The 23,274-nt window shown below is 42.9% G+C and overlaps 1 protein-coding gene across 1 annotated transcript in view; it reads left to right on the top strand.

Moving 5' to 3' along the window:
* Positions 1–23,274, top strand: part of PCNX2 (pecanex 2) — a 218,865-nt gene that overhangs the window by 26,208 nt on the left and 169,383 nt on the right. The window contains exons 8-10 of the mRNA XM_069484552.1: positions 1,110–1,203; positions 13,434–13,569; positions 22,115–22,260. Coding sequence (XP_069340653.1) covers positions 1,110–1,203; positions 13,434–13,569; positions 22,115–22,260 — 376 coding nt within the window. The remainder of the gene's footprint in view (positions 1–1,109; positions 1,204–13,433; positions 13,570–22,114; positions 22,261–23,274) is intronic.

Raw genomic sequence — 23,274 nt, 5'->3', positions numbered from 1 at the left:
GAGCGCAATGCCCAGCACTCAGTAAGTATTTGTTGGCTATATGCTGAAAATCTGACCTTCATATATTTTTTCAATGTCTTGTTATAAAAAGGATTTAAAATAGTGTTCATAGAGAATTATTAAGTGGCAAGTTCAGAGTTCCAAAGATAAGGGATGTAGGTCCTAGTTTTTCCTGGGATGGGTCATGCTTGTTATTTTTCTCTCAAAAGGATTCTGATTTGGATGATAAATTATATGGTTATCTTATCTGGAGTTCAGTAGTTTATAGTTTTAAATGCTTCTGCATCTGCACAAATACAGAGACTTATACATTATAAAAAACAACATTAGCACTTATAGCAAAGCCTCCAGAAGGGCTGTGGTTGCTGTTAAAGATTCTCTTGGAGGACCACACCTTTGAGTTGAGGGCGACCTTCCAGATGCTCACGGCAGACAAGGTTAATTATGCTTCCTGTGTCACCTGAAGAAGGTACTCCTAAGAATTCTTCCAGGCAGAGACCATTTACATGAGAAAGGGAACTGATTTTCACACCTCGATACCCTGGACTGCTTTAGTAGAGCTAATTTAACTGTGCAAATTAATTCCACCCCTTGCTTTCCCACATAGCAGTCAGTGTGCTGTGGCACTTGGTCATCTGCATATTTCGAGGTAGGGATGGTCTCGTGGGGGCCACCAGTCCACGTGCGTGCTTAATAAGCCTCTCTTTGCACGTGGTACTGATGTATATATGTATTAAAAAACACCCAGTTGCAGCCCAGCACAGATCATGCTGACACAGGAAGAGCATATATAAAAGGTGCTTTAAAAGATGATACAAATAAATCAATCAAAAGCAATTAAGTAAATAAATGAGTCAAAAACTGATCCAAGTATATTATCAAGGAGATATGTCAAGAAAAATTTTCTTAGTAAAGATTCTTTCAGGCATCCTTCATGTTTTCATGATGTACATTCTGTGGAGAAATGTGAAGAGTGGACCTAGATTTCTCGACAATTATTATTAGCTCAGTTCAAAATCAGTCGCTTTTAACTTGAAAATGTCATAAGCTGGAATGATTGTATACAAATAATGTGTAATATTCTTTCCTGAAATTTCATGATTTTACAGGGGAAATTAGATCCTGTTATTTGAGGTCTGGAAATCAGAAAGAAGGCCCTTTACAACATCCTCCATCAAATTGTGACTGTCTCTCTCAGGCGAGGTGAGTACAGCTTTGTTTTCAGTCTTGGGAGCTGTCGCACACACAACTTATTCTGCCTGAAAATGAAGTGAGGAGCCTAGTGTAGAAGAAACGTATTAATCTCTTTGTAGGTGTCAAGACATGCAGTTTTGTGTGAAAGAAAAAGAAACTCTGACATTAGAGAATAATGAAAAATAACTGGAACCGTTTTCATTTCCACCACTTCCAAAAATGAATCTAACATGTAGGTATAAATGGAGAGGAACCTATATAAACATAAACATGCTTCCTTCAAGAAAGATGATGCGGTTCTCAAGCACATTATTAAATTTGTCCCAAGAAGTGGGCTAGAAATGTGTTTCGTTCTCATTCACAGTAACAAAGGCAAACCGTTTCACAGATAGATATTCCAAACATCATTTCTGTTTCACTTCAGAATGCATTGAATAACTTTCTTGATTGTGTTCATATTTAATTCAATAAGTTGATATGTAATTAGTTTGCACATTTGGAACATATACCAATTAACGGTGCGTTGGGTGAGTTGTAAGTCTTGGCAGTGGGAGACTGAATCCATCGCTCGTCCTGGGCTTCAAGATTCTTTGTGGCTGATCCGTATGTGGCCATGTCTCAGGTGCTTGCTCTAAGTGTGGAAGTAAATGTTTCCTGTGTGTTTCTTTAGAATTGTATGTATATTTGAAGGCCTACCGGAGACTTTGGTGGTATAACTGGAATGTCTTGGGCTGCACACTGAAGCATGTAAAGGAAGTTATAGGGACCTTAATTCCAGATTCAGTGGCCTGGCGTTTCTTCTCAGTTTAAATTCTCCTTCCCGGGGGTGTGTGGGAAATTTAGGAGGAGGCTCCTGTGTGTCTAGAATGAAGGCTGCTCTGGTGCTTGCCTTCTGGCCTCCAGGTGGCATGGTGTTGTGTGCCTCGTAGGGCCTTCTGTCATTAGTGCCACCACCGCGTCTTGCCTGCTTGCGAGCGCTGTGTCTGCTGCTCCGGTGGGTCTGGTGGGAACTGTAGGTGACGGCTCCCCGTGGCCACGCAGTCCCTCCTGGGCTCTGCCCCAAAGCAGCCGGCTTGTGTCCACAGTCGCTCCCGTGAGGACACGGGCAGTTCTCCATCTCCTGCCTTCCCCTCTTCCTTCTTCCCCCTCAGGTATCTGTGCACCGATCCAAACCGATACAGAACTTCTTCTCCAGCCAAAAAGCCTACAGAGTCCCTATGCAAATGGAAACCTGAGTGGGGAGGGAGGTTCGCTCTGCACATCTTGGCTCTGACTTCTAGGACATTCTGTTACGATGGTTTGATGCGTTTAGTCATCTAAGATGGCAGCCTTCTCAGACCAAATATTTAATTTCATGAGACCACAGCTTTGAAAACTGTCATATTATTCTGCATTCCCTAACTAAAAGTCGAAGTGTTTCTAAGCTAAATTTAAATTAAATAGAAGCCTCTTATTTTATCCCAAAGTAAACAAGATTTTTGGTTTTTGGTGGTTTTTTCCTCCCCAGGATAAACGTACTTCACTTTCCCCCTGGGTATAAATACTTTGACTGCATTTGCCAGTAATGCCATTTAGAATAAGGTCATATATCAAGTGTTACAAAACTAAAACTATATGGTGTGCAAGTAAGCATCAGAGAGAAAGCTTATGGGGTTTTCAGTAAGCCTCAGTTCCTCAGACGGTGCCTCGCCGAAAGCCACCCGTTATCTTGCTTTCTCCCCTTAAGTTCTCTCTTTATTAAATTTCCTTCAACTCCCGCTTTCTTTCATTTCCTCTGCATTTCCGTTCCAGATTGGAGCTCTTTTATAGTTGACCTGCCCCCCATGTCCAGAGCTGCCCAGACTGAGGTTTGCCACGGTGCGTTCAGTCCTAGGGAAATGGCTTTGGTGAGGTTGGCTTGGGGCACTTTGAGGGTGTTGGGCTGGGAGGTGCTGTGTGTGTTTATTTTGGGCTTTCCTGTGGGCAGTCTCAATATCAGCCCCTTTCCTAAGTGCCCTTTTATGTCCATAGAACAGTTAGGCCCGTTTCTGTTGCACATGAGAGAAACCCATCTGGGACAGGTTTCATCAAAGTGGGAATTTTTGGGTCATGTAACTGAGAAGCCCTCGGTTGGTCTGCCCTCTGAAGTGTCTAGATGAAGAGGTTCGATGGAGTCATCAGGGTGTGGTTTATCTGTCCCTGTTACTCTCCTGCTCCCCGGTTTACTCTCAAACGCACATCACCCTGGGGATCAAAGATGGCTTTATTGCCCCAGACCTATGTCTTCTCTCGTCCAAGTCCAACACGGGCAGCATCCTTCGTTCGCTTAAGGCCTAATGAAAATCTCCTTGTGTCTGGTCGGTTCGACCTGAGCCACATGCCCTGAGCGCGGGCACTGAGATGGGTGAGCGCGTGGCTTACTCGCATCCCCAGAGCTGCACTGCAGGTCCCCTCTGAGGATGAGTGGGGCTGGCTCTCCAGGGGGAAGGCTGAAACAGGGTGATGGATGCTGGGTGCAAAAATCAGCAGGTGATCCCTGAAGACCCTGTTCCTGGTAAAATGGCAACTGAATCAATTACTGAGCTTCCGTAAAGAGAAAAATGTTTTATAAAAGCCATTTTCTCCCTCAAGAAAACTTGATGTAAGGCCCCTCGTCATCTCCAATATTTCTTATATGTGAATGTTCCAGTAGGCAAGGTCTTGGTCCACTCGTCTCACGTGTGAAGTTCTAGGTCTTTCACTACCTCCTCTTTCCCCAGTGGTATTTGAGAGGGTGCTGGTCCTTAGAGTTCTAGGAAAGAATGACACATTGCTATGCATATCTTCTCTTCTTGTGCTTCAGAGATAAGCTAAAATAATACACGTTTGCTGTTGTACGTATAGAATATTATTTGGGAATATACATGTTCTCTATACTGTCTGCTCTTTGAAGTAAGTTAGTCCTTACGATTGATAATCGAGGGGACCTTTTATGGGGTGTTGTGGCCATTCAGCGGCCCATTTGGACACAGTAGACGTGCAGTGCTTACTGTCCGATGCATGAACACAAAACTCCGGTCACTTAGCAAAATTATAGCATCGAAGCTGTTCCCTGGGAGGCTCTGGAAAAGCAGTTAAGGCGCAACCAATCTGTTTAATTCATGCTCAGGAAAAATGGCTCAGTTCTATGTCGGTCCGATGATCGTCTAGATTTGAACTGCTGTCTGGCAGGCTTACAGTGGATCTTCCAAAAGTCTCCAACTCCTCCTCAGACCCGGAGACATGACAGCTGTGCCATCCATTCACCGGAGGCCAGTTTCTTTGGATTTGTAATAAGCCTCGGCTTTTGTGGAAGCCCCTGATGCAATAATGATTTGCGTATCTTTCAGTGGGTTGTATGAAAGAAAAATCGTCAGAAAATGGAATAAAAACAAGCAGTCTGGTTCCATTTGGATATTTGAATCCCTGCATTAGCATGTTAGAGTGTGTGTATGTGTGTGCACCCACACGTGGATTGGGGGGAGTGTCGCCCCTGTCTCTCTGTTTCTAATGCTGCAAAGTGTAACATCGAAGCAGAGAGAGTCAGGCAGTGCCGGCAGGTCAGGATTTTGCCACATGGAAAAACTTTATGCCTTACACCTGTGTTCCCATGTACAACACTGTGGCAGTTTGTGACCCTGAAAGAGGCTCTTTCCTGTAATAGTTCCGGTAGTAGCAGCCACCACTGATTGAACATGTGTGCACTAAGCACTATGCTAAATGTTAAATTATCTAATTTCACCTGCACAACAAAACTGAGGTTGGCGATAATAGCTCCATTTCACAAATAAGGAAACTAAAACAATGGCGCATGTTCAACCTCACACAGACAGTAAGTGGCCAGTGGGCATGTCAATCTCCCTCCCTTCTCCCCTCCCCACAGTGAGGTCACAAGCTCAGGGTTCCTGGGCACCCAGGCAGTCACGTGATATAAATAGGTGACGCGGGCCCAGTGTAGGTAGGAGTAGGGGCGACTGCAGTAAATTGGGGGGCATTTGTCCTTTCTAGAAGGCCGCTGCTACCTGTCGTTAGTCTACTTATGCTGACTCAGTAAGCCTGGGAGAACAGGATTTTCCAGACTTTTCCACAAGGAGCTAGAAATCCACATTTGTATCTAAAAGTCTATTTTGTTTAATGTTGTTGATTTTAATTTTTTTGAAACAGGTAACTTGTGAGTGGTCGGCTGTGGCCTGTGGGCCACCTGTTGTCATCCCCTGCTGTTACCTCCAGAGGGAAGCACTTGCTCTCAGCCCTTCTTGCTAACACGCGCTGCGTCCATACACCCATCCCTACGTCCATATTCCCACTGCAGGCTCCTCCACACCACCTTTTGAAATTCTCATCTTTCAAAGCTCAAGTTACCATATGCCTCCTTTATCCTTCTTTTCCATCTCAATCCTCACTGTGAAAATGAATTCAGCTCTTCAAGTTGCTGCCAGAAGACTGCTTAGCACATTCTTCTTGGCATTTTATTTATGTGGAGCAGGTTCCCACCTCTTCTTCTAGACGGTGCATGTCTAAAGAAAAGTGACCGTGACTGGCCTGCCTTTATAGCCCTCACTTAGCCCTCTTTAGGTAGGTGTTTAATAAATGTTGGATTAAATCCAATGGAATCATTGGAAATGACAGTGGGGGCCCAGGTGGAGTTCTAGACGGTGCAAAAACTAGCTGGGCACTGAGGGCAGCAGGAGAAGCCGACCAGGAGGGGTGGAGCAGGGCTCTGGGCCCCTGCAAAGCGTGGTTGAGGAGTTCGCGCTTTGTTCTCTATGCAGCAGGAGTGATGGGACTTGTTTGCAAAGCAAAATAACCCCGGTGAATGGGTGAATGTGGGATTATCAAAATGATCTCAGCAAACAGCTCCTTCACCTTGCGATGGTTGGTGGAGAGAGCCAGAAACACCAGCAGTTTGCCTGACCAAGACGTTTGAACGCAGACTGTGATCTGCTCCTTTTAGAAGTAGGAAAATAGAGCAAAAAGAAACCAGCAAAATGACAGTCTTTTCATTTAACTCTACGTAGAAATCAGAGATAGAGATTCAAATTAGATTTTCTAGTCCTATTTTCTGTTAGTTCATAAGGAAACAATTCTCTCTGTCTGTATGAAATCTAACAGTAGAGGAAAATCTGACATTGGAACCAGGCTTCCTTGAAATCAGAGGTTTAGTGTCTTACCATGTGAACACAAATTTTATCTCAGGTTGATCTGGGTTCTAATTTTAGTGCTGATATAGGGCAACATGCTTAACCATGTTAAGCATCTGTTTCTAACTCATAAATGTAGGTAATACCCCTATAATTGAACATAAATTTTATCTCAGGTTGATCTGGGTTCTAATTTTAGTGCTGATATGGTGCAACATGCTTAACCATGTTAAGCGTCCGTTTCTAACTCATAAATGCAGGTAATACCTCTATAATTAATTCACTGGGGTGCTTTAAAAATTAAATGTGATAGTGTATACAGTGTTTAAGACGGCACCTGCCACAGAGGGCACTCAGTAAATGTTGCCTGTTGTTACCATCTTTGAATGGAAGCACTAGGCTCTGGCTAAATTTCACTTTATATGACAAAAGATACTGACTTTAGTCCAGGTGGAAGCCTTTCCTCTAGTACTTTTATGAGTTGCTTTATGTGGTCTGAAGGTGGTTAAGTACTTGTATTCTCCCTATCAACCTGTTGTGTTTCAACATCTTGGCATCTATGGTAATTTTAGAGTAGGTCCTTTGATATTATGCTCCTGGCTTTTAATGCCATTACATTTTAAGTTCTTCTACCATAGTAAACATAAACTTTGATTTTGGACTTGGAAGGAGGCCTAGTTGGGGCTGTTCCTAAGCCATTCAGCCATGGGAGATATTGGAAAAGCAGCCTTTTCCCTATAAGGTGACTTCAGTGGCTGGGATTGCCTCCAACTGGGCCATTAAACCGCTGATTCTTATAATTGGCAAGAAAGCCGTTCCTCCCAGCCATTGTTCAGCCTTGTTGCCATGTGACAGTTTTATATCCCTGACTCCCAAGTATGAATAGGGAATTGTTAGCAATGCAACTTCCATGTCTCTTTGGGGATTCCTGGAGGAAACCAGGAGAGGAAACAAGTTTCCCTCCTTGGCCCCACTGTCACTGTGGGAACCATTGCACTTCTCGACTGCCAAAGAAACACAAGCAGCGTTTTCCGGTTGTACAATGGCTGTCCATAAAGCAGGTGCCTTTGGTAACATTATCTAACATAGTTCTGCTTTCCCCAGAAACTAGAATGAGGAAACTATGGCTTGAATTGCAGCCTTTAAAATTGCTACTTGGAAAAACTGCCAGAGGAGAAATCTACTTCAGTGTTTTGTTACCCAGAATACAGGACTGATTCAGTAGTTCAGAGCCTAGAATGAATTAATTTGCCCAGAAAGTTGGAGTTGCTTAGAAAATTGAAGTAGGCTATCTGCCTAGAAAGTTGTATTTTGTGTCCAAAGGGTTCATTGCAGGCCGGGCGCGGTGGCTCACGCCTGTAATCCTAGCTCTCTGGGAGGCCGAGGTGGGCGGATCGTTTGAGCTCAGGAGTTCGAGACCAGCCTGAGCAAGAGCGAGACCCCACCTCTACTAAAAATAGAAAGAAATTATATGGACAGCTAAAAATATATATAGAAAAAATTAGCTGGGCATGGTGGCGCATGCCTGTAGTCCCAGCTACTCGGGAGGCTGAGACAGGAGGATCGCTTGAGCTCAGGAGTTTGAGGTTGCTGTGAGCTAGGCTGACGCCACGGCACTCACTCTAGCCTGGGCAACAGAGTGAGACTCTGTCTCAAAAAAAAAAAAACAACAACAACAACAACAAAAAAACAAAGGGTTCATTGCAGAGTGGACTTTTTTTCCCTTTGTAGGTCTTGCAATTAAAGTTTCATAATTGCCTTTGCTCAGCAAAGATTTATATTTCTTTTGTCTATTAATTATATCAAGTAATATAGCAGATTTCTATGAAAGATTTGCAACTGTGCTTCAGTACTAATCCTCCTTTTCCAGCGTCATAAGCAATCTAATGGAAATGGATACGGAATGCGTATCATCTGCTCCCCAGTGAAATCTGATGGAAAGAGATGGTGTTTACATTTGTTTTGAGGATCTCCTACGCGTAAAGTAGGCCTGGAATGGAAAAGTCATTCTGGAGCAAATTAGTTTACAAGATTTTTATTGGGGATTTTTGTACCAAAGGTGGTACCTCAACTTGTTTTTATTTGAAAAATAGAGTAGGTTGGTAATGTAAATATTTATCTGAATTCACTTTTTTCTGGCTTTTATTTGGTTTTGAATCTTTGTAGCAAAGATCAGAACAGATATTGTTCAGTTTATAAATTAGGCTCATGTTTGAAAGCCGCTCTCAATCCCCGACCCTTTGTGGACCATACTCCAAGGGCGAATTGCAGCCCTGTGCTTAATCTTTATCCCCTCCTCAGAATCCATACTCTTTTGTTGACATTATCAGTCTCTCTGACTCTTATCTCAATAAAACCTCCCTTACCTATTGGGATTAACTTTCAAGAACGTCCTCTAAAACCACAATGTTTTAGTATCTAGCCAGTTCCCAAATAAGATAAGCAGGCAGAAAGTCGCCAGAAATAATCATCTCTGCTTAGACTCTGTTTTTTGCTTTAGTCAGAAGAAACAGTGACCTCCTGGTTTGGAACAGCTAAGCAGGAATGTGGGGCCCTGAAGTGAGTCAGTTAGATATTCAATCTATAGAGTAACACGTTGTGATTTCCTTCAGTATTAGATACGTCCAGTTCTATGTCCCATTCAAGCATAGTTTGGAAATTTCAACTCTACAAATACTTGAGATCATGCGTATAACTGCTTCACTCAGTTAATCTGGGTAATAGACATGTTTAATGCTTCTTCAAATTTAACAAACTTTTGGGGGTTCTTAGTACCGTTGATCACACAGATGTGATCTAAGTGGAAAAGATTCGCAAGAAGCAGATGATTTTCTGGGGTCTGTCCCTGTGTAGTTTCTGCTGCCCCAAATTTCTATGTTCTCTCTCTATTGTTTTTCACTTTTTATTCTCTGTTCCTTCCACTCTAGTTCTTACTTTGTCTGCCTAAACATCTTAGAAAGAGATTACACTTCCATCCAGGCACAGAGTCATAAGGCTGGAAGGTTCGTGAGGTCGATGCTAGACCTCTGTTCTCCGGGGCACTTTCCCAGGAAGCCTGGGAAGAGGCCCTGCCGCAGCGTGGTTCTGTTCCCGTGGTTACAGCCCCAGCTGCCGCATGGTGGCAGTCAGGTCCCACGCTTGGAGCCTTGTCACTTCGTTGCTGCCTTTTTCTCAGATCCTTATACAAATTTTCTGTCACATACGAGAAAAGTTGTTTGCCAACTTTACAACAAGAATCCCTGTTAAAATTTCTAAAGAACAGGTTATGATTTTCAAAACAGTGCTGCTTTATTTAAATATCTCACGTATTAGACATGTTGCTGTGACCTCTCATTTCTAGGACATCCCTCTGTGTGCCTTGTTCCCGTGTTCCCTGAGGAAGCCTGAGAAACAGGAAGGATAGGCAGAAAACAGAGGCCTTCTCTCTGAGGCCAGTAGGCTATAATTTGTAGACTCTGGGGAAGATGAAGAAGTTTTTTCCACGTCAGTGAGAAAATGTGGAAGTACACGTATGTATTCTGACCAGTTGTTAGGTGCCAAAGCTTAGGCAAGTGAAACCTGGGGAGTCCAATATGGAGGACGTTGTCCCGGCCAGTCCGGGGCCCGACTCCGTCCGGACAAAATTGCACCATTCTGGTCCAGACTAGACTGTAGCCCTGGGCCCATCCTTATTACCTTCCTGGGGTATCTCTTTTCGAAGTTTCCACCACTGATCAATATTTCTGCTATTGCTCGGAGCTCAATCTAGTTTAAATAAACTTATCTCTGCTATAGCCCTGAACCAAACTCGCTTAGCAGAAATTCACCAAGAGAACAGGATAATGGAGGCCAGATGTGCTAAGTGTCGTGTATTGCAGTTTGCAGAATAGTTACTACAGGGTTGGGATGGTTCCATTTCCATGACTGTTTTGGAGGAGGAGGAAATGTGTCTTGGAACTTAGTGCTTTCACATTATATGTGTTAATACGGGAAAAGCTTTGGCTCTAAGTTAGCAAAACAGTCTTTTTGGATTATTATGCAGCTCACAGTCTATGACGAGAAGAGGGGAAAATAAGCAGCAAATAATCTGAGACACAAGCAAAGAACACAGACTTAGGAATTATTCAAAGATCGGGCTTGTGTCACCTGTCCACGTCAGTGACTTCTGTGGACATCATAGCCTCTGTGGTACTCGTGGGCAAGCTAGTGCACGTGGGTTATAACGACACTATTAGAACCCCGGAGAATATATCTAAGTAAGGGAATAAATCTTTTCCATTTGAGCTATGCTCACTGTGAGCATGTGACCATCTCCTCCTGGCCAAACGGGGAGCCCATAGACCCATGACAATGCAGATGACAGTACAGGCTTGTGATGACATACCACTCACAGCTCAGAAGAGATTCTTTCTTAACATCTTCATGCCTTATCTAGAATAAGCAACTCTTGTAAAAGAGATTAATTAAGAGGGAACTTAATATGCTGTTTGCATCTGTCTTTGTAAAATAAAGAGGTAGTCAGGTATAAGTCGAGGGCAAGACACTCTTCCCCCATGCCTGCTAATAGTGACAACTGGAATTAATGTATCGTTTCTGTGAAAGCATGGGGATCATGTTGCTTTTTGAGAAGAAGCAAAGTCAAGCCCTAAATCAGTAGAAGGAAGTAAACAGCTCAGGGCCAGATACGAAGTGACTAAAACACGGGAGCCACCGTTTAGTGTTTACGTCGTGCGTAGTCTGATTTCATTCTTGAAACAATCGCTCTGAGGAAACAACCTTCCCTATTTTATAAGGAGGATTTGAGGCAGGAAAACAACATGTTTATAGTCACAGATAGCAAGTAGTATATAAATAATTTAATCCTAGTTCTGTTTAATTCTAGAACTCACCCAAAAGATTTTAAATAGAAAATCAAACCCTAGATTTTGAAATAGGATATTTAAATGGCTTACATAAGAAAACATGTTACTTATTATTATTATTTTGCCATCAGAAACTCGCTAAATAAGATGGAAAAATTAAGCTGATGTGTATGGACACTTCCTTTTGTATCATGTTTCCTAGCAGGGAGCACTAGCAGGAAGAGGGTTGCTCTGAAACATGTTACACCTTACACAATCGTCACTTTCTTAGTTTGTTTCAGTTGGCGATAGAGGGTGCTATACACCTTCTAGATTTTTGCACTAAGCAAGCATTTCTTTTCCCACTCCTGCCTGTGTATAGTCACTACCTACCTTACCTACAATGTAGTCAGATTAGTCCTTTGGTTTAGGTGAAGTTCTGGCATGTGCTGAGTTTTAGGTATCTCTTGAGTTTGTATTAACAAGGCACTTTCAGTTCTCTTGTATTTTGCCATGAGATGACAGAGTTACGTTACTCACTGGTTTCTGTACAGATCAGAACAGTTCGAATGAACAGTGTTTTTATACATCTGATCTTTTTCTCTGTCAGCGAGAGAGAGTATGCTGCTAACATAGGCAAGAAGGAAAAGCACTATTTACAGAATAATCATCCAAAGAATGGAAGGACAGGATTTTTTTCAGGTTTCAAACTCCATGTACTAAGCCTACCCGGTTCATTTCCTAAACCATGACTTTATATATATTTCCTAAATGGTTCTTTGTGAGGAGTACTTTACTGAATGCATCACCAGTTATGTCTTTAAAACGTAGACAAGTTTATGTGTATATGTGTATGTGTGAAATAGCAGAGGTATTGTAGACACTGTTCATATAGAATAAGTACTTGTATGTTTGTGAATATAGTAGTAAGGAATTAGGAAAAAGGAAGATCCAAAAACTTGTTATAAATTTTATCACGAAAGGTATAAATCATAAATCAGAAGGTAATTACATTACTGTAGCATCTATATTCCCGAGGGTTCTGTATTAGTCAGTGCAGCTTGGGCTGCAAGAAACATAAGGCCCAATTCAAAATGCACAATGAGACGTATCATCTCAGGACACAAGAGGCCCAAAGTTGGTGAATTCAGAGGCTCAATGCTGTTGTCAAGAAACCCGTTCCTTTCCATCTCTGAGCTCTTCAGCCCTCAGTCCCGAGGGGAGTGTTTCTTACTAGCATCTGAAGGCCAGGAGAAAGGTGGTCCCTTACTTTTGTTACCTTTTAAGAACTAGAAAAACTTGCCCATGAACTCCCTTATCCCCAGCAGAGTCTTCTTGGTTCCCCTATGAGGAGAGCAAAGGTTTGTTCTAACCTCTTAGAACTGTGTTACTTTCTCATTCCAAAGCCAAGCCCTGGCCAGGGAGAATGGCTTAGAGAAAGGATTTGTCCCTGGGGCTAGGGAAGGCCCTAGTCTTTCTTCCAAAGCACACAGTCTTGGATGATTTAATACAATGGGGTTATGTTAGCAGGAATTCTGTTAGAAATAACTGTTGGGTAGGCAGCCAACACTGTCTCCTAAAACTTATAACTACCTTGCTAGAAAAATCAGCTCGGGAAGCATGTCCTAGTTTTTGCTTTCTCAGCCAAAAGAAAAACATGCCAGATTGCTTAACAAACTCCATTAACTTAAGTCCTGTCAATCTGTGTGTGATTAAAGATAATAAAACTATTTCAGATATAGATCACAACTGATTTAGTAATGTCCTCTTCTTTTTCTTTTTTTTTTTTTTTCCAATTACCTGAGGCATTTCTTTTATCTAATATATACTTTCCTTGCTTTGGGGTGTGTGGGGGGGGGAGATGCAGTGAGGTAGTTTCTTCCTGATTGATCTGGGGGGGTGGAATTATCAAGCCCATGATAATGATTTATTGTTTTCACAAAATATGAGGCTAGAACCTGTTTCTACTCCCACCCCACCCATTAAATATGTAAAGAATTAAAATTGTCACCTCTAAAACACCAGACATCCACCTACCTACCCCATGGCACACTGCAACCCTGGACAGCTGGAATAATTTCCACCTGTGCAGAGTGGTTGACCTTCTGCCTGAAGCTGGCCTTGCAGACATAATTTTTGACTCTCAACTGCTCATGGAAGGCTGTAAAGGCTCATGCACCTCCTGCATGGGTAATCCCTAGCGCCCTTGTGTTCGTGGATACTAAAGAGATGACTTCTGGTATTTCTAGGTAACCATAACTTTTGTTTCGCCCATCCTCAGGGAGATGCAGGTCAGCTCCTCCAGCACCACAACTTCTGAAAGTCAAGATCCATCTTCTGGAGACCCTGCAGTCAGTGCCCTTCAGCAACAGCTGCTGCTGATGGTGGCTCGGAGAACCCAGCCAGAGACCCCACGGGTTTGTACCACGCAGAGTTGCTGTTTGTGGGTGCTGTGGACGGAGGGGATCTTCAGCCCTGTTTCCAGGCTGGATGACCTGGTCTATCACTGCATGGTAGTCTACTGAGTGAATGTGGAAAGAAACCACGTAGATAACAGGTCACCTCTGTTGACATTAACAGGATTGCCACTGTCTTAATTGCTTTTCAAAACACGTTAGACATTCATTCACATTGATCTTTGGTTTCCAGGATGTGCAAAAATCTCTCAAGAGCTCGCTGGGTTAGGTTGCTTTTTTTCCCCCCCCCGTGGTTTGGAAAATATCTGTTTTTTTGGAAACATTAATTCATTATGGTCTTGTGTCTTAAAGATTCAAAGATTCTTAAGTGTTTGACTCGAAGAGAGACTTTATTCTTGGGGCAAGTGACATTTATCATCAAGAGGTCTAAAATATGAAGCCTTCCATTCTGTTACGAAGAGATAATTTATTAATGTTCGCTCACTTATCCAGTGAACCTTTAACGAGACTCTAGGGAGGCAGAGCCAAAGCTTCAAAGCCAAAGATAACATGGGAGGTTAGACACACACCCAGACAGGAAGCTGGAGCTGTAGGTTCAATCCGGGGTGGTTCAGAGGAGGGGGAAGGGGAAAGGCGTCTCAGAAGGGACCCCTGGGTTAGACCTTGGAGAAAGGTGGGTTTCTGTTGGTACAGATTGAGGGAAGAGGATTACAGACAGGATAATGTCATGTTAGTGTGAAGGTTTTTTTTGTTTGTTTGTTTCTGTGTTTACCTTCCTCCTGGCAATGTTTCAGTTCATTCTAGGGAAACCTACCTTTGAAAAAATAATACTTTTGTATTTGTTTTTATGATAGGTTAACCAAATTTTTCCAAAGGATGCTTGATAATACAGTGGGTGGAAATGTATACACTATGGCTCAGATGTGCAAGAAATTGTTGAATTATCTTTTAACTGACCATGCATCGCTCTGGAGCCCTTACTCCCACTGTTGTGGGGAATGCAAGGGGGACTTGACTTAAAAGTGCCACTTAAGGGTGACTCAGTCCTTAAGGCTTGAAGGAGTTTCTATGGGAACAAATATTTAGCCCATTCGAAGAATCAGTCTTTCAAGACTGTTTCCTCCCTTTTATGTATTCAGGCTCACCTCCCTCTTCTCCTTTCCAGGGCCTCTGGGGACAGGGGATGGCATTCCTGAACCGTGGGGGGAAGTGGAGGGGAGAGGGGCACCTCTGGCGGCGGAGCAGCCCCTCAGATACCTACACCAGCCTCGTCACTGGCTGTGCTGTGTGGTGCTCCTGCTTGGGTTGGCCATGGTGCTGGGCCTGCCACCCGCTGACCAGCAGAGACCTTGCCATTTGCCCCCTGCTCTGAGGACCCTGCATTCTGCAGCCCCCTCCTCTCCACCCATCTCTTTGGGCTCACCAGTCTTTCCTGTACCTTGGAGGGCCTCAGACCCCAACTGCACACTTCATGCGTGGTGCCCTGTTCAAGGTGTGTGAGGCCACACCCTCAGCTCCCCTGTAGTCCTCACAGCAAGCCCTGCACATGGGACCCTGCACAGTGTGCTTTCTCTGAGAACCCTGCACTTTTTTCAGAAATAGACATGGAAAAGCACCCTTCCCCCTCCAGAATGTTAGTGTTGAACCCCCAAGAAAGTTTGGTGAAAACATTGAGATAGTTTGGAAAGATGTGAACACCATTGATTCCATGAATAGCAGAGCCACAGGGAAATTAGGAACTTTGAGTTATCAAAGGTACAAATCCATTGATTTAATATCTCAAAAACATACTGGTTAGATCAGAAACCCGAAAATAAGTAAATACCGCAAGAATAAATCAGAAACAGTTACCCGGCTCCCTATTTGACATTTAAAATCCTGTAAGTGGAATGATAATGCTAATGAGGCATAAATTCCTCTGTAGTGTTCCATTGTTAGTCACTTAACCGAATTCATTGACTGCTTCAACCTTCTTAACTTTAAGTAAAATTTTTAAAAATTTTATACTTTACTATATATGTGTATAGGGGGGAAATATGAGGACTACGATCCAGTCTCATATTTAGACCCTGAGTAGATATCTACAAAGGTCTTATACTAGAAAAAAATTTTTAGTTGTACTATTTAGTTTTTTAAATTTAGTTGATATCCCTGGGGAATTCAATTAGGTTTCAGCCACAAAATAAAAATAAGTTGGTTTCCTTCTCATTATCCAACAAGTATTTATTGTGGGCTGACGGTGCCTTCAGTCTTGTGCCAGGAGATGGATACGGTGGTGGAAAAACACTGTCCCTGCCTTTAAGAAGTTTAACAGCAAGTCGGCCATTTCAGCTCCATGTGACAGAGACTGTGATCGCAATGGGCTCGGATGCAGTGGGACACAGGGGAAGCCCCAGGCCAGGAAATGGGATCAGAGTGGCTTCCTCAGCGAGGTGACACTTTGGCTTAAGCGTGGAGGATGAGTTGAAGTTACCCAGATAAAAACGAGGTAACAGTGTCCAGGCAGAGAAACCTAGCCAAGGGCCTGGAGGTGACACGGAAAGCCGGTGTGGCGTGCCTCGTGTTCCTGGAGCCTGGAGGCACAGGGGTAACAACAGGAGATATTTCTTAGATAGGTCCTGCAGAAATAGGGCTCTGAAGATGACTGTTTAATCACTTCCCTTCCCCCATCCTCCTTCTCTCTCTCCTTGAGTGCAGCCTGTGAGCACCACCCTCTCCCCACCTCAAGCAAACTCTTCTAATTCCACCATAGCACCAGTTCTCCAGGGTGAATGGCCAGGAGGTGAGCCAAGGCCAGAGAAAAGACTTGTCTGAAATTCTTCCCTGGCACAAAGAAAGTGCGGTGCATGGAATGAAGTAGCCCTGCAAGGGGAGCTCCCAGAAGTTGCTGGTCATCTTCTTTTTATAATATGCAGAAAAGAGGGGGAGTTTCTTTTCTTCATCATCGTTGCAGAGCCAGAGTCCAGGCACAAATGGAAGGGCAAAGGTTGGGGCACGATTGGAATTGGTGGAAATCTGTCCTTTGAACTTGAGATTGGCATTCAGGGGTTTTAAACATTACCAATTGCAACATTGGGTGAATCCATGTTATAAACCGGTACTTCTCTGGGCCTCAGTTTATCCATCATGTGCTTCTAACCCCACAAGGTATGTTCTGTAGACTTATTACCGTAACTTTTAAAATCTTTCATTTTCCCTTTGTGTTATATGGGCCAGCACTTGAGTAATCACCTTGAAACATTTTCTTTGTTACACCGCTGGTTGAGAGGTAGCCCAGTCTACCCAAGAGCAGCATTGGATCTGTAGGAATACAGCATTTCTGCTTCCCTCACCTGGATCTGGTCTCAAACTCATTCGGGTCGTCTCACGTTAAGCGTGAGATAGTATTGTGTATGAAAGTACTTTGTAAACTCTAAAGCTCTATGTAAGTCTATGACAGTGGTGTTATTATTACTGTGGATAGCATGAAAGCCAAGCAGTTCCTTGGCCCTAAACTGATCGAAATTGATGAGAATTGCAGAGGGGCCCAGCGCTAGACCCGGCCAACTGTTATTCTAGGATATAGAAAGGTAGCATTTATTATACATCCCACTTTGCTATTAGAGAATTAATGAGAATTCATAAGAATATTGACATTTACTAACAGGTAAAACAGTTGAAATAATTATTTAGATCCAAAAGATGAGTTTTCAATTATAATACCGTAACATATTTATTTTTCATCATATATATTCTTTTATTTGAAAGTATAGTAAGGCTTTAAAAAGAAAAACCAACATTTGCATACTTTTCGTTTATCATATTCAGAAGTTCATTTAAATACAGATGCTTGACTTATGATGGGGCTGGGCTGTCCCCCTGTGAAAATATCTTAAGTTGAAAATGTATGTAATATACCTAACCTATCATAGAGTATAGCTTAGCCTAGCCTATCTTAAACATGCCTAGAACACTTAACTGTAGCCCACAGCTGGGCAAAATCATCTAACACAAACCCTATTTTATAATCAAGTATTAATATTACATATCTCATGTAACTTATTGATAGTCTACTGATTGCCTATTACTTTCACACCATTGTAAAGGTGAACAATTGTAAGTTGAACCATTGTAAGTCAGGGACTGTCTGTAATGTGTTTAGAATCTATACGATTTGTTACGAATTCTGGCTGCTAAATAGAGCCACTAATATAATAATATCATCCTATATTTGCTTTATATGCTTTGTCCTTCAAACTGTTGTTCATATCTAGATGCAATTCACATTCCACTTGCATGTTTTGACCACGAGTTGTGTGCATGGCATTGTGCTGGATACTCTCCTATTTCCCTTAGTTTTATGGGAAATCTTGGGGGTCAGGCATTATTTCACCTGGGGTTTGATATCTAAGGAGACTTCGGTTGCAGAGGGCCCTGGTACTCGGGGCACTGGAGGGACCCTGACTCAGGGTTCCTTTCCATTTGTCCTTTAGTCACTACTGCGTCCTCCAGTTCTCACATCCTCCTTGGCAGCCTCTGCTGTGATGTCCCCTGAGCCCACTCCTGACACTAAACCGAGTCCTCACCAAGTCCCCCTTCCCATGCTGGGCTTGAGAGCTCTTAGGAGTTGCACATGGTGCGCCAAAGGACGCTTTTTATACTGTCTGCTCTTCACTCTTCCATCCTGTCTCCCTTCCCCTGCCCTTTCAGGTAAAACCTACACAGACCTTCTGAGAACCTTTAATAATCTGAAGATCCCCCCCAAAGGAGGCCTGCTATTTAAATCCACCTGAGCCTGTTCTGACTTCCGGGAGGTTCCATAAAGCTGATCACTTGCTCTCTTCCACAGGATAGGCCTTCGAATCGGTTTTTATTAGCTATGGTTCACCCTCAAAGTCTCAAATCTGACTTTAAATTTGTTTTAAATAACATTGCTTGTAACCCGTTATTCCTCATTCTAATTATTTTTGCCGGTGTCCATTAGCTGGTTTCCTTTTCAGATTCGTGCTTTTAACTTGTTCTTTCACAACTGGACTCAGGTATTGTCTCTTGAGCTCTATTTGTTTTGCTGCAAAGGTGGCTTTCACTTTGCTAATGACCACTGCTGGGTGCCTGGATTCACCTGGGCCCCGTAAGCAGCGTTGCAGAAAGAGCCCAGGCCTGGGCTTCCCGCAAACCTTTTCCTAACGTAGGACCTTGGGCCAGTGACCTGACTTCTCGGAGCCTCAGTTTCTCAGACTGTAAATGGACAGAATAACACCCACTTGGAAGAGTTACTGTAAGCTTTTAAGGATTACAGATAATACATGGCAAAATTATGACTTTCATAATTGGTAGCGATTATTAATATCAAAATTCTTATTAGTTATCTGGAACTGTTGAAGCTAGCATTATTTTGAATAGTGGAATTTTTCAGGTATCTAGCGAGTGGGTAGTCTCTGACATTCTTAGATTTTTTTTAATTCCACCAAAAGTATTTCTAAAAGGTACTCTGTGCTTCGCCGCCCTTTTAAACAGGATATACTGATAATAGGCGAAGCTGTTCTTGATAATTCAGATTGATTAAATGAACCTTGGGTATTATGCTGTGAATACATCTGTATGGGGAATGTGAGCAAATGCAATCATCTTGTTTTTTAAAAAGAGCCAAAGCTTACCTTGTACCCTGTCCTCCCGCCTCCCCATTTTCTAATCTCTGTCTCAGAATCGTAGAATTAAACTTGCAGGCCTGACTTACTGGGCAATGTGACACAGGTGTTCTTTGGCAAAGGCTTAATAACTCAGAAGCATAGATAGCTTTTTGGTCAGTTTGTCCGTGCATACAGCACTGGGCTTCCTTGGCATCTAGGGGAAAAAAACGAAATTCTATGAACCTTATTTTCCCATAAAAAGAAATTAAATCATTTCTTCCATTAAATTATGAGGTTTTTTTTTTCAAATAAGGATTTTCATTTAAGCAACCAACAGCACAGTACGCCAAAATCTTTAATAAGTTTTACAAAAGCTGCAAACATAGTCTTCACGTGATTTCATTTTATACTGACCTTTTCTAACAGGTAAGGTCCAGGGGTGGGGACCCTGCGGCCTCGGGGCCACACGCGGCCTCCTGGATCCTTGAGGGGGGCCTTTTGACTGAATCCGAATTTTACAGAACACATCCTTTTAATCAAGGGATTTGTTCTGTGAAGTTTGGATTTGGTTGAGGGGCTGTGCCTGGGGATCCAGAGGGCCACATGTGGCCTTGGGGCTGCAGCTTCCCACTTAGGATATAACATGGAACCTCGATTTAAGGAGGTGTTTTTCTTGCTATTGGAAAGAGGCCATCACCTCGGCTGTTGCTTACTCTGGCCCCATTGACGCATCATACGCGGATTCCCACAGCACAAAGACAGTCAACCATGGGCACCTGTGCGCCTCTATTACACCCTTTGTCCATGGGACATCAAGGGGAAGGACCCACTTTGGGGGGAAGTTTACTATCAACCACAAGTTCATCATCATTCAAACAAGAAACTATTCTTGCTGACATGACAGCAGACAGCTTCCGCGAAGCTCTCTTATGTTGGAATAGAATTCCAGGCACGAGTGGCACTTACAATGTGAACTTTCCCATAATCATTCAGTCCAGCTCCTCCTGTGTGTTGCCTTCATGATGGATCAGCTTTCCCTCCAGATGCCTTTTGCATTAACATTTGATGTCTGGAATAACCCCAGCCCGTGAGCTGAGTCAGCCTCCGGAAATGGAGCGATGGTAAAGTCTGCTTTCTCGGAGGGCTGTGCAGTGGTGTCTAATGAGGCAGCTGCACTGCCCTCTCGCATGCCAGGCACTTTGTAGTCTGCCCGTGTGCACCCCTGTGCTTTATAAGCCAAAGAGCAATGTGGGAGGCGTTTAAAAGCCAGTGCCGCCTCCGCAGCTGCTCTTCCATCCCATCCCCATCCCTTTTCTGGGTCTTTGCATTCTTTGTAATCTCCTCTGCCTTATCTTTGTTAACCTAGGGGAAATTAGAGCCTTAACCGCATTTTGGAAAAAGCAAACGAATAAACATATAGTTTAGAATAATCCAGCAATTCTACTTCTGGGTACCTATGCAAAAGAATTGAAAGCCAGATCTCGAAGAGATATGTGCACACCCATGCTCATAGCAGCACTGTTCGCAATAGCTGAAGAGTAGAATCAACCAGAGTATCCACTGACAGAGGAATAGATAAACAAATGTGATAAATACATATCATGCAATACCGTTCAGCTTTAAAAAGGAAGGAAATTATGACACATGCCACAACATGGATGACCTTTGAGGACATTGTGCTAAGTGAAATAAGCCAGTCACGAAAGGGTAAATACCATAGGATTCCACTTATATAAAGTACCCAGAGTAGTCGGATTCATAGAGACAGAATGATGGTTGGCTGCCAGGGGCCGAGGGGAGAGGAAGTGGGGAGTTAGTTGTTCAACAGGTACAGAGTTTCGGGTTTTGGGGATGACAGAGTTCTAGAGATCTGTTGCACAACAATGTGAATATATAGTTAACACTGCTGAATGTTACATTTAAAAATGGATAAGATGGTAATTTTTATGTTATTTTGTTTTTTACCACAATTAAAAGTATGTACAGATTAGAAATAGAAGCTCTGCAGGGAGCTGGGGCATTTAGAGAAGGCTGAGGGATAGTAGTGAGCAGTGAGTGACAAGCAGGGGCCAAATGGTGCAGGAGATGAATGAGAGCTTTGGTTGTAACAGCCTCTGTGCACGGAGGACAAGAGACAAAGTGTTGAATGCAAGGTGAGATGTCTAATAGGAAGCACCTCACTTAAGGCTGGACCTGACTGTTAGGATTAACCAAACGCATTCAGTCTTCACCACCTTGGCTAAGGGGATGGCACGGAAAACTGCCCGTTCCTCACCTTGCACCAGGTGCCTCACCTTGCACCAGGTCCCTCACTAAGTATTTGATATATACAGCAATGCATATTAACATTTTTTTCAAAACTGAATTTTTTCCCACTGGATTAGAGCTAGCCAGAGTTGAATTTGGGGTTAAAACTCTAAATGTTTGCATCCGAATTTCCCTACATGTTTCAATTTTATTCGTTTAGATTTTTTTTCAAAAACCATTTTAGTTTTCTTAATGGCAGGCTTCACCGATGACCTAGATATCGCCAGTGAAAATCTTTTTACTCTTAGTAAAATTTGAATATTTTTCTCAATATTACATTAAGTAACACAGTTTTCAAAAATGAAGTCATTTAAGATCTTTCGTTGAATTCTTATCTTTCATAAGCATGATTTTTTATGGCAGTTTCTTGGCCTTAATGAATAGTAACGTTTTCCAGTGACGAGTAGCACAATCTTAATGGTGTGCTATAATGGAATTGAAGTGTGTTGGTAAGAAAGACCCTTTTTGTTATCATTATCCTTTTCTTAGAGTATTCGTTTTAAATGAAATATGTTTAAATTTCAGAATTTGAACATCTGCTCTTATATTTTTAAATTATGATGTGTATTTGTGGCAATGGCATGACAATATGAAACCCTTTCTCTGTTGTTTCTTTCGGCATCTAAAAGCATGTGAGTCAGGATCTGGAAGACTCGTCATGTTCTTCAACACAAGGAAAATTTAACCGAGAGCAGTTTTACAAATTTATCATTTTCCCTGGCAAGTGGATCAAAGTCTGGTACGATCGACTTACCTTGTTGGCGTTACTGGATCGGTAAGCGGCTGAGCATGCAAATGTACCATTGAAACACACAACAATTGCATGCTTCTAAAAGGAAAACTGCCACTTGCTTAGGTTCCCTAGAATGGTTTCAAGCTGTGCACCTCCTTGCTGCCAACCCACTGTCAAAGCCAGTAAGATCCTGAAAACTTAAACAGGTGTAATTTAGTAGTTGCAATGGGAGATATGAGAATTGGATAACATAGTTCATATTTAAGGTTAGCTTTGGGGACAGTATTATGCTTCGGTCTACTCATATCTTGCCCCATTTTTGTGGGAAAGCTTGAGGCTCCATCTTTGACACAGGGCCTGGCTTGACTGGGTGTGGACATGGGGAGAGGAAGGGGATGAAGTTGGTGATTTCTGCCTCTTCCCCAGACAGGTCAGATTCTCATTGCTCACTTCTGTCTGATGTCCACGAACTTAAATATTAATCCTTCCCCCAAACCCTTTTCCTCTCTCCTTTGATTACCATTGCTCCTCAGGATAAACTGCTGTAGGGCTGGAGATGTGGTTACTGGCTGGGAAGGCAGACAAGGGAGGTTAGAATGGGGTAACGCATGGTGGAGATGGGGCCAGGTAAGGGGCTAGGGCCCATTTCTGTCCTCTCTACCTCAAGATGTGCCAAGGACGGTACTGTGATCTTCAAGGGCTGAGTAGCTCCGACTGGGAGGTTGGTTTAAACATTCAAGATACTGTTGTTAACGCTGCCTTAGCAACTGCCGAGCTGTGCAGTTGAGTGCCAGCCAGTGTGGACAATGGGGAAACTGGTTGCCTGCCCTGTGATTGGGCCCCCACTGACTGCTTGTTGCAGTAATATCTTCACCGGTGTGATCACGTAAGAAAAAACTGTAGTCATGCCAAATTATAACAGTAAATTTCAGGACCCACAAGTCAGGGAATGGAGTTATAATGGGCTTTCCTAACACTATGTCACTCGAGGGACACACACTTAAGAGAAACATTTAGGCCGGGCGCAGTGGCTCATGCCTGTAATCCTAGCACTCT

The sequence above is a fragment of the Eulemur rufifrons genome, chromosome 11 (assembly GCF_041146395.1).
Source record: "Eulemur rufifrons isolate Redbay chromosome 11, OSU_ERuf_1, whole genome shotgun sequence".
NCBI lineage: Eukaryota > Metazoa > Chordata > Mammalia > Primates > Lemuridae > Eulemur > Eulemur rufifrons.
This window is presented reverse-complemented; position numbering and strand designations above follow the sequence as displayed.